Genomic DNA, 12,558 nt, shown 5'->3' with positions numbered 1-12,558 from the left:
TTTTAATAAATTATTCTGCTCACTGAGTCTGGTCAAAAATACAGTAATTTAAAATAACTGTTTTCTATTTTAACATTTTAAAAAGTAATTTATTCCTACTCGAGAAACATTTCTTATCAGTGTTGAAGACCAGTTTATGGAAATTTAATTTTTTTTTTTTTATAAATTGAATGTTAAAATGAACAGAAGAATGTTCCTTTTTTTAATATTATAAATGTCTTTACTATCACTTTGATCAGTTTAATGCGTCTTTTTTTGAATAAAAGTATTAATTTTTTAATTTTTTTAATCTTACTGGTCCCAAAGTTTTGAACGGTAGTGTACATGTATTAAGTATAAATTGCACTCAGTTATAACTTGTATATGAACATTGAAACTGCCGTGTTTAAAAAAAAAACAAGGACCAAAAGAATGATGTGAAGTATCCTATTCAGTATGCATCCATTTTAATGCTTGATTTTGTTTGTTTTTGCAGTAAAGAATTTTGGTACTGTAGTAACTTGCCACTTGATTTGAAATCTGGGTCCTAAAGCAGAACCAGTTGAAAAACGGACTCTTCCCCTGATATATTGACCCATGCCTTTTTTTAAGGACAGTTAACCTAATAAATGCACGGTATGCAGTGGTAGCAGTTTTGCTTTATTTGGGCGATACACAGCATATGGTTCCTTCAGCGATTCATTTATAAAGCGCCCTCCACTTGTTCCTCTCTGGGAACAGCCTATCTCGTTCTGGTTTCTCTGAAAATCTCCACTTTCCCCACAAATCACTTACCCGCCCCCCTCTGCTCTGTTCTCAGTGGCAGGCCTACAGAATATACATCCCGTTAAGGTGAGAAGAGAGACCGGAAGCACCATGAGCTCATCTGTTTGACACTGTCTCATAAGTCATGCAGATTAATTAATTCAGCAAAAGATCTGGACGTAATGAGGCACCACTCTCCGCTGTGTGCCAAAGTGCTCTTTTTGAGGTCAGCGTTCAGTATTAACAGCCCTAATGAGAATCTGTTTATGACTCTGTCCCGTAGACCATAATGTTCCAAACATAGTAGGGTAATAACTGATCTCAGCATGCTTTTTTATGCTTGCTTGATGTGGAGAGAATGACAACGAGGGTGAAGAACATAGCTGATGCTGCTGTCAGGCCAGTTGTAACTGATTAAAATCACAAATGCCATTCGAGGCAACAAGGCGGTATCTGTCATGCTGATAGATGACATGTTAACTGCCTGACGCGTGCAGCTGTCGAAAACATATGATAAAGAATAGATGGGTGATGGACGGGAGATCATTTTCACCAGATTCCACAGTCAGAAAGGCTTTTCATAATTATTTTATGCAAAAATGTGTTTTGTCACTAGGCTGATGTTAATCTTTTGTCTTATGAATATATACGGATGCCATGCCACTATGTTTGTGTGCGTGTCTCATTTGATAGATCTTGAGCCTCAAGGCTGATGTCGTCAAAATCCATTTTATATAAATGCGTTTGAACACTTTAACTCAATAGGCCAACATGTAACCGCATTGGAAAGGAGTGCGTATTTGAATTTCACTTTTTAGTAATGTTAAAAATATGCTATTCAATTTTTAAAAGCTCTTTTACCTTTTTGAGTATTTAACATGGCTTCGCCTATTTATGCACTAGTGCTGTCCATTGCTTTGTGAAAATAGTTTTAATTGCACCGAAATTGTCAAACCTGTATAAACATTTACGGTCTTCTCTATTCTGTTCTCATTGTTTTCATAGGCTGTAATGGCCAGTGACTTTGCTCTGCCACGATTTCGATACCTGCAGAAGCTGCTCTTGGTTCACGGCCATTGGTGTTACTCTCGTCTTGCCAACATGATCCTCTACTTCTTCTTCAAAAATGCTGTGAGACCCTGAAGTTTGCTCATTTCCTAATTAAAATTACCATTGATATATATGTTGAAGTTGAACTACTGTAAAGGGACTTTGAAAAACAATATGGCAGGAATAATACATATAGTATATAGTTCGTCATTGTTGCAAAAATAAACTCTTAAATGGTGATCAGTGTTGTATCATACTGAATGAGGTTTATTTTATGATAATGACAGGCTTGCTTTATATTATCTTGCTTATTACATGGCTAAGAAATACATAAATAGGCATGAAATATTGATTTTGAGTTGGAAATATTTGCTTATGTGGGAAAGAGTGAGTGCTACAAGTGACAAGATATTAGTTGTCAGGGTCGATGGCCAAATGTACAGTTTGTGGATCCTGTAGATTTATTAAAATGTTAAATTCACTTTTTGAATATATTTGATCATTTTTTTCTATGAATCGTGATTAATGCTGGATGATATAAAGTTCAAATTACCATTCTGATGTGTTAAAATATTTTTTTACATTTATTTTTATACTTGTAATCATTAAAGGTAGGGAAGGTGATTTCGGAAAGGCTAGCAATAGCAAGCTAGCTTTTAACCCTTCTGTGTCAATTAAAAAAAGTTACACACAGGTCCATAGTGGACAAAAATGTCATAAAAATGTTAAGCTTGGGAGCACAGAGTTAAGTTTGGTCTCATTTTAAAGAAGACCCATGGCAGATTATTGTTGAAGTAAAAAAAGTGATGTTTAGGTTTATGAAAATGATTTCATGATGTTTTATATAAAATATATATTTTATGAAACATGTTGAACTCTATACCTGCTAGAAAATCAAAGCCATAAATCTAAACAAGTTGTATTCCAAATTTGAGGTTGATATCTCAAAAAAAATTAGCTTTCAGTAAGATTTTGTTTGGGCACAGTACCCTATTTTCCCCATTAGATGCCAGCAAAACTCTGCTGGTGCACACAGTGGTTGGATATGTGATTTGCAGTAGAGTTTTTCTCTCTCAAATATTACAAGAACACACACACAATTTTTTTTTTTTTGACACGCAAACAAACCACACTCTGCCATCAATACCAACACACCCACCCAATTATAGCTGAATTATTTATCCAATTGGCTCTATAATATGCAGAAGCAAAAAACTGAAATAAAGCGAGTATTTTCTTTATAGGTCAAACCCGAAAAAATGGCACCATCTGGTAAAAAATAGTAAAAAAAAATTATTTTAAAGCCTTGCCAATAGAATGAAAGCCTATCAACAAAAATTGCATAATTTTACAGTTAAATGGCACTGCGATTAAAAATAGCGGTTTTAATGGGTTTCAATGGGGACATTTTTGTCCTTAAGGTCCTGAGAGGAACAATTTTTTTTACCTAGTGCAAAACAGATGTATTAAAGGAAATGGAAGTGAAATAGTAAAATTCCAATAAAAATACACACCTGTGCCAAAATTTATGCAGTTGGCAATAGCACGGGCAAAATGGTCAAAAAAACTAAACTGAAAAGGACAAAAATGTTCAAAAGGTTGCACAAGGGTTAAAGCAAGATCCCACCTTCCTTGCATAATCATTCTTCAAAGCCACGCCTCCTCCAAAACACATAAACATGTACAGGCAGACCAGAGGCTAATCAGCGACACAATGAGAGACGGCATTGGTGGGTGATTGAATGCAACGCTGTCAGATTACCTCATGTCTCATTCACCAGTGAGAAATCATTACTGCACAAAGTGCGCAATATTAAAATAACGCCTTCCATAATGGAACACGCTGATGACTTATCATGTCTGCACGAACAGGGTGCACGGAGGTATGCAAATACATACGTTGACAGGCAGGTAGAACAGCCTATTGTAATGTTCTGACTGAATAATCTGATTGGTCGAATATTTTATGGCCCTACGCCTTCCACAGATGATATACATATAAATACATTTAGACCACTTAACTTAGTGATTGTTATCGGGATGTGAAGAGACTTTCAACCAACATAACAAAAATGTTTTTGAATCAAATCGCTTACCCTGTCTTTAAATATGAATTTGTATATTTGGTTTGTTAATGAATTAGTCGATTCCCCCCTCCATAGACAGCAATGCAACTGACACTTTCAAGTCCCAGATAGGTAGAAAAGACATAGTTAAAATAGTCCATGTGACTCCAGTGGTTCAATCTTAATTTTATGAAGCGACAATAATACTTTTGTGCACCAAAAGAACAAAATTAACAGCTTTATTCAACAATTTATTTCAGTATTCCTTGGCAGCGTGGTGGTATTCTCGTTCACAAGTTTTGTTTTTTAATGAATTAGTCTTTTTTTTTTTTTTTTTTTTGCACAAAAATGTTTTAATGCTTTAAACTTCATTCCTGTAATTACATATTTTAGCCATTATAAAAAAAAAATCTGCTCAATCCTGCAGTCAAATAGCGTATTCCAGAGAGCCGTGTAATAATGCATCCAGTTTAACAAGTTGAAGTTTCATGATGTGAATAGTTTATAGCTAGAAGCTCTTAAGCGTTGTTGTCTGTTCTTGATATGTTCTTTGATTAATTGGGGAGGTCCTAGAAATATCTTGGACATAATGAAGATGCATGACTTATGAGGCAACAACTGTAGACCTCATTATAAATTTGTTGTCTTTCTCGCACCTCTTTTCGTCTATGGTGCGGTCTTTCTCACCCTAGATGTTTGTTGCCCTCATCTTCTGGTATCAGTTCTACTGTGGGTTCTCTGGGTCAGCCATGGTTGATCAGTGGTACCTGATCTTCTTCAACCTGATGTTCTCCGCATTCCCTCAGCTCATCACCGGCACCCTGGACAAAGATGTGTCAGCAGAAACCCTGCAGGAGTTGCCGCAGCTCTACATGAATGGGCAAAACTCAGAGGTACATGCTGTTTGGGCAGATAATAATTACACCATCCGTGAACTGCATGCATTGAATTATAATTGGGACTGAAATGACTATTGAAAGTGTAATGTAAATGGTAAATAAAAAACCATGAACAGCATTTTGCCACATGTATTCACACTTGAGTTGCCTGCGGTTTGCACCATCAGCAGTTCCTCTATAAGCAGATGAAGTATATTACCCGTGCCACAGTTATTGCTTTGATTGTTTTTTGCTGACCTGTTTCAAAATGGGTCTTTTATTCTCTGCTGAGTTTCATGAAGGGGAAAACAGCACGAGCAAGAGCAAACATTTTATAAAAGCAACTAATCATCTTGAGAGTGCTGAAATGTTTCAACCTGGGATAATTAAACTGCAGCGGTTGCCTCTGCTTTGCTAACCATATGCCTCTGCAGAGGTCTTCCTTTACTTTGATTTATTCACAAACCATTTATTTGTGTTCTATGACTCCGTTAATGGAACATCTAATGACATTATAATAAAACATGGTCATCTGGAATCGTGGAATGGTTTATGCCTGGACCTGATTGTTTGAATTTCTTATACAGGAATATAAACCCTACATGTTCTGGATGAACATGATTGATGCCTTCTACCAAAGCCTCATCTGTTTCTTCATCCCTTACTTTGTAAGTTTGATTTGAATATTTTGAGCGTTCACTAAAATTTCCACGCAAAAACCATGGCTGCTCAAATATGTCTTCCTTAAGATGGAGGCCATCTGATCTTAATGGAACTTTTTAATACAGTATTTACAGTTCGAGTGCACTGCAACAATGTTTTTACTTGTTTTCCAATAAATATATTGAAAAATCCTTCAAATAAGAAGAGAAATACTTTAAGCAAGACTTCATAGGACATTAAGACTGATTTGCATAGATTGTGTCTTCTCAATTAGTATATTATGTCTGTTGTGCTGGCATTTTTTTTTTTTTTCAGTTGTTTTTAGCTTGTTAATAATTAATGCTTTAAAGTAAATTTCTTCTTTCAAGAATTTTCAGATATTTAACTGCAAATTTACTTTCTTTGGTTTTTTGCAGTGTGCATAAGAAGTGAAAATACTTAAGTAGGGTCTGTAAGTAAGCAGCGGTGTTGTTTGAATGTCATATATTTTCAGGCTTACGTTGACTCTGATGTGGATTTGTTTACATGGGGCACTCCCATCACCACCTTGGCACTCTTCACCATTTTGCTGCACTTGGGCATCGAAACCAAAACCTGGGTGAGTCTTGTTTTATAATATGCAAAATCGAATAGGATGGTGTGATGCAGTGGCTAAAACACGGTCAAACTCACTCCTAAAACTCACTCTTCGTAGTTCTTCTGTACTGCTTTTGCAGTGTAAAGACCGTTGTGCACTTGTTAAGATTGGTGAGTGTCTCTGGTTAAGCCTGCTTATTCTGTTTCTTATCTTAAACATAATTTGCAAAAATGCCGATAAGAGTAGTGAAGTCTGTTTTCAATATGATTAATGTTCATTTTAATTAATCAATTCAGTAGTTTGTTTACGCCATGATCCATTAGAAGTATTCAAGGACATCCCTGCATGGCATTTTACAAGTATATAGGTAGATGTTGTTTATTTGTGTATTCATATTGATATGGTACATAGAATGATTTTAATGTGATGTACATTTCTAATATAATAATTTTAAATTCTAATGAAAAATAATTATTCCACTCAGTTTAAAATATATTTTTTAAGTATTTTAAACCTGGGATAACTTGTTTTATTTTTATTTTATTGACTTTAAAAGATCTTTTTTTTTTGCTGCTTTAAATTCTTTGTCATACAGCCAATCTAATGCATTAACTATCAATCTTATTCAAACATGTTAATGTGGCCATTATTCACATGACTCCCTCCAATTCCAGTCATGCTAGCGCTTAATTAGTTCTTGATTAGTCTGCGAGTTCATTCACCATTAGTTCAGCTATTTGTCCAATTATTAGTACATGATTTATGTATCCTATTTGTAAAGTGTTAGTGAAATTCCTTAAATGTGCCTTTTAAGTGTTGTTCGATCCCCTGATGACTTTAATTAGTGCTGAGCAAGAAATGCACTCTACACTTGTTGATTTTAATTTTTGCTGTTCAAAGGACTAGGCATGACACTTTTACTCTATTGCATTCCATTATTGAAGCTCTTAGATCTTTACCAGTCATTAAGATGTCTCACATTATCTCACAGTCAAATATTGTCGTGTAAAGTAGAACTGTCCTCTAGCGCAGTTGAGCACAGTGGGGCTTTCTCGCTTTTCATGCATATACAAATGGTGCTTGTGGTAGGTTCCAGCTCAAGTATATGTTTGTCTTTTTCTTCATTTTTGCTGCTGCTTTTGTTTCTACACCCATTTTTTATATATATAGTATATTCGTTCAGTCATTGTGCAGAGGGCTTTAGGAAATAGAGGCCGATGCATCAAGCTACTTGGTGTTTGTTGACAGCAAAGGATCCAGGGACGTGGCCTTGGAAGATTTGATTCAGTACATTGATTCAGTGCTGATATGCCACTTTACTCTGTTTTCTTAAGGCATTTTTATGGCCTGATCTGTTGATTGAGATATATATATATATATATATATATATAGAAAATATGTATTTATATGTATTTAACTCAACCTCAATTTTAACCATTTTATTTCATTTTAATATATATGTGTGTGTGTGTGTGTGTGTGTGTGTATATATATATATATATATATATATATATATATATATATATATGCCTGCTGCTTCTGTTATTTGCTATGATTGTATTTTTCTGCTGTTTACTCTATACATGATCCTTGACCAAAGATGCAAGAAGCACATGACCGCTGGAGCGTTTGTACTGTAACCGCTTGCTTGGGCTGATGGTTTTAGCTATTAGAAATTTAATTGGCTCAGGGCAGCTACTCCTTTATTAAAGGGATATTTCTGGCAAAATGACAGTCTTTTTTTCATTGTTTACTCACCCTTATGTCATTCCAAACATTCTTCTGTTGAATGCAAAATAAGATATTTAAAAAAAAACATAAAAAAAAATGTTCCCCATGCAATGAAAGTCAATGAGGCCCAATACAGTTTGGAACCCATTGACTTTTATTGCATGGGGGGAAAAAAAAAAAATTGGTATTCCACAGGAGAATTTTTATGGCCTGATCTGTTGATTGAGATATATATATATATATATATATATATATATATATATGCCTGCTGCTTCTGTTATTTGCTATGATTGTATTTTTCTGCTGTTTACTCTATACATGATCCTTGACCAAAGATGCAAGAAGCACATGACCGCTGGAGCGTTTGTACTGTAACCGCTTGCTTGGGCTGATGGTTTTAGCTATTAGAAATTTAATTGGCTCAGGGCAGCTACTCCTTTATTAAAGGGATATTTCTGGCAAAATGAGTCTTTTTTTCATTGTTTACTCACCCTTATGTCATTCCAAACATTCTTCTGTTGAATGCAAAATAAGATATTTAAAAAAAACATTAAAAAAAATGTTCCCCATGCAATGAAAGTCAATGAGGCCCAATACAGTTTGGAACACATTGACTTTTATTGCATGGGGGGGAAAAAAAAAAATTGGTATTCCACAGGAGAAAGTAAGTCATGTTGGTTTGGAACGACATGAGGGTGAGTACACAATGACAGAAATGTCATTTTTGGCTGCACTATCTCTTTAAGCGTCTTTTTGCCCTCACCGCTCAAGCTACTATACCCAAACTGGTCCTATTTTTTCATGACAGGAATCATGTATTGAATGCATTTGTGCCTCGCTCACCCTCAGGAGCGTCAACGTATGTTCATGAAAGCATTCCGTTTTGATCAGTCTATTCTAAGGGAATTAACAGACTAGTCCATGACTTTGTGACTTCTCATTGTATTAAAGCTGGAATGTGTGTAATGAACGGTTCAGACGAGCACATGGGAGGTTATCCGTTTGTTCCGCAAGAGAATATTCCACGATTCCGCAAATGTCAGGGGCGTGCCGTATTATAGAGTCCCCTATAGAGATGCTAAAATAGTTTTTATGAGATGATTTGTCATGCTGTGCTCACATAACCTCAAGGCCTCGCCAATCTGTTCGTTCAGGATCTCATTTGGGCAGTCGCTATCAAAACCGCTGATTTATGAACAGCCTACCAGGAGGATTATGAGATCTATTGTGTTCATTACACAACAAATGGTGTGAACAGAATGTGCTCAGACCAAAAAAATAGGGTTGTTACATTAGAAAGCTTTTCGATTGTACTTCCGTGGCATTCATAAACCCAAAAACTCATGTTTTTTGAGAAAAATGGGTGTATATAGAGGGCGATGCAGTATTAAGCTGGGTGTGAGCGGGGGAAAAAATGACTGACTGTCTCCGTATGTGTCTGGATGCTACCGTAAAACCCTAAAGAAGATAATATGAAGCACACAAGTACTTTGTCCCGTCAGTTGTTCTTCTGCACAGCTCAGGTTCAGCGCTTGCCGCTTTGAGAAATATTTTCGTCGCGTTGAATTTGTAATGTTTATAGCATCAAAAATTAATTTGTTTTGTATTCATAGTTTGATGATGCCAATGTTTGTATGTGCTGAAGTGCTTTAGTTACGCAAGAAAATGGTTTTATGCGATGTGGAATACGTATATATGTTATGTGCCTTAACACTGGAGAACACATGTAGACAGCAATACATAGTGAATTTTATATACATGCAGTATATGTAAAGTTATTTGGAGTTATATTAATAAATGAGGTTTAATGAAAATATAAAAAAAATCCTTTTGGTTTTTAACAAATTGAAGAGATTATGCTGTATTTTTTCCATACTTAGTTTGTTTGTTGTTTTTAGATTGGAATGTGCCAGTACTTGGTCTGTCGAGTTCTTGGCCAAGCATCACATGCTGTAATAGAATCCATCCACAGCTGCATTCCAGAGCCTTTCCTTAACTTCAGGGTAGATCACCAGCAGGAATGCAGTCTTTCAGAGTTTGTTATAGCACACATGTAAGCATTGGGTGGACTTTTTGATACTCAGCATGACTTTTATCACTGTCACTGCCATTACTGTTTCTGGTTCATTGTACTGTAATTGGTGTTTGTTATAGTCACACAAAGGTTCAGTTCGTTCTCACTGTAGACTCACTACATTGCCAGCCCTTCATGAAAACACCTGTTTCAAGTGGTTCTCTGACATTTTGGAGGGGTTGCTTAAATTGTTCACTCATTCTGTGTTTGTTTCTTGACAATGAACAACTCTTTTGTCATAAAACTGAAATAAATGGTAAAAAAAATCATTCTCTTGTTTGATTTTCTTACTGAACACTCCAAAAGTACAAGTAAAATAAATATTCCAAGTGTTTTGGAGCCTGCGTGTGAGGAAAATGCAGTGTTATTTAGTATTATTGAGATACTCTTATAGTTTTGATTAATATTTTTAATTTTCATTATAATTTTAGTTAAGGTTTTATCTATAGTCAAGAGCCCTTCATGAAAACACCTGTTTCAAGTGGTTCTCTGACATTTTGGAGGGGTTGCTTAAATTGTTCACTCATTCGGTGTTTGTTTCTTGACAATGAACAACTCTTTTGTCATAAAACTGAAATAAATGGTAAAAAAAAATCATTCTCTTGTTTGATTTTCTTACTGTTGGATGGATGGATGGGGCCATGTATCGTGAGATTTTGGGCAACAACCTCCTTCCCTCAGTAAGAGCATTGAAGATGGGTCGTGGCTGGGTCTTCCAGCATGACAATGACCCCAAACACACAGCCAGGGCAACTAAGGAGTGGCTCCGTAAGAAGCATCTCAAGGTCCTGGAGTGGCCTAGCCAGTCTCCAGACCTGAACCCAATAGTAAATCTATGGAGGGAGCTGAAACTCCGTGTTGCCCAGCGACAGCCCCAAAACCTGAAAGATCTGGAGAACACCTGTATGGAGGAGTGGGCCAAAATCCCTGCTGCAGTGTGTGCAAACCTGGTCAAGAACTACAGGAAACGTCTGACCTCTGTAATTGTAAACAAAAATGTTATTACAATATAAAATAATGGTTTTAAAAACTTTAAAATATATTTTATTTCTGTGATGCAAAGCTGAATTTCCATCAGCCTTTACTCCAGTATAAAGTGTCACATGATCTTTCAGAAATCATTCTAATATGCTGATTTATTATTAGAATCATCAATGTTGGCAACAGTTGTGCTGCCAAATATGTTTTTTGGAAACCGCGATACTTTTTCAGGATTCTTTGATGAATAAAAAGTTAAAAAGCCCAGCATTTATTCAAAATCTAAATATTTTCTAACAATATAAATATTTGCTATCACTTATCAATTTAACACATCCTTGCTGAATAAAAGTTTTAATTTCTTTAAAAAAAAAAGAATAAAAATTTACTGACCCCAAACTTATTGTTAGAAAAGATTTATTTTTTAAATAAATGCTCTTTTTAAATTTTTATTCATCAAAAAATCTGGAAAAAAGTCTCACAGGTTCCAAAAAAATATAAATTATAACAGTTTCCAGCACTGATAATAAATCAGCATATTAGAATGATTTCTGAAGGATCATGTGACACTTTAGACTGGAGTAATGATGCTGAAAATTCAGCTTTGCATCACATAAATAAATTATATTTTAAAGTATATTAAAATAGAAACCATTATTTTATATTGTAATAACATTTTGTAATTTTACTTATTTAACACAAAAATAGCTTTAAATAATCTTTTGTGGGTATTTTCACAGTCAAATTTATTTTGCGATTAGTTAGATTAATTAATCGAAACATCATGTAATTACTTGGATTGAAAAACTAATATAATTTGTTTTGTCCTGGTAGCTAGATTAAACAATAAATTATTTTATTTTATTTCAGTTAACGTTTATTTCAAGTAACGAAATATAGAATTTTTAGTATGTAATTTAATAATCTATGGTTTTAGTTAACCATAATATCCCTGGGAATAATCCAAATGTGTCATTATTCGTGGAGAAGTTTTCTATTTGTTGTAGCTGCCAAATCTTGTTGACATATATATACTGTACATTCATTCAAAGCAGATTTATTATTCTCATGAGACACATTGACATCAATTCCATTTTGATACACCATGTTGAATAGAATCTGATTTTATTAACATATTTTTTGGTGCTGGACAATGTTGGTGCCCATTGTTTTCTGTTGCATAGAAAAGAGCAAACGTTCTGCAAAATAAGTCATATGGGTTTGGAACAAGAGTGAGTAAATGATGATTTATTATTTTTGGGTGAGTTATTCCTTTAATCCCTGATTTGCCCTTATATACCTCAGAGACATTTTTCTTATTTTTTCTCAAATCTCCAGGTTGGCACTGGTATTCCAGCACACTGTAATTGCTGCCTCCCAGTAGGATCTGCAGGATGACTGTAGCACATGACAGCTGGGTGGATGCATTCACCTCAGGGAACAGCTGGAGACGATATACACAACAGCAGTGGCTGGAAGCATCTGTCAGCACAAGAAGTGCTTGCTCACCCAAAGGCATGATGACATTTTGTCATTTTTAATGCCTTTTAACTGGTGTTAGACAATGGCTGAGTTATGACACTTGATGTTCACCCAGCTTATCAAGGCTTGATGGAAAACACCCAATATGTCTAATTTGTTGGTAGTTTCAGTGATATTTGTAGTATTAGCCATAACTACACCCATTCAGAATTGGTTTGGTGTTTTGGTTTTCGTTTTTATTTCATTGTTTTGAGTTTGTGTGTGTATGTGTGTAACCATAGTTTGGGGACAAATTTGTACCCAAAAGTGAGCTAA

At 35.1% G+C, this 12,558-nt stretch overlaps 1 protein-coding gene across 1 annotated transcript in view; it reads left to right on the top strand.

Annotated features, from left to right (window-relative positions):
- Positions 1 to 8,770, top strand: part of LOC107582801 (probable phospholipid-transporting ATPase VA) — a 66,620-nt gene extending 57,850 nt beyond the window's left edge. The window contains exons 16-21 of the mRNA XM_016268824.1: positions 1,750 to 1,875; positions 4,553 to 4,753; positions 5,326 to 5,406; positions 5,895 to 5,999; positions 8,559 to 8,568; positions 8,661 to 8,770. Of these exons, the coding sequence (XP_016124310.1) occupies positions 1,750 to 1,875; positions 4,553 to 4,753; positions 5,326 to 5,406; positions 5,895 to 5,999; positions 8,559 to 8,568; positions 8,661 to 8,770 (633 nt within the window). The remainder of the gene's footprint in view (positions 1 to 1,749; positions 1,876 to 4,552; positions 4,754 to 5,325; positions 5,407 to 5,894; positions 6,000 to 8,558; positions 8,569 to 8,660) is intronic.
- Positions 8,771 to 12,558: the final 3,788 nt, after the last annotated feature.

The sequence above is a fragment of the Sinocyclocheilus grahami genome, unplaced genomic scaffold, assembly GCF_001515645.1.
Source record: "Sinocyclocheilus grahami isolate Dianchi unplaced genomic scaffold, SAMN03320097.WGS_v1.1 scaffold47.1, whole genome shotgun sequence".
Classification (NCBI taxonomy): domain Eukaryota; kingdom Metazoa; phylum Chordata; class Actinopteri; order Cypriniformes; family Cyprinidae; genus Sinocyclocheilus; species Sinocyclocheilus grahami.
The sequence above is the reverse complement of the archived record's forward strand: the minus strand, read 5'-3'. Positions and strand labels throughout refer to the sequence as shown.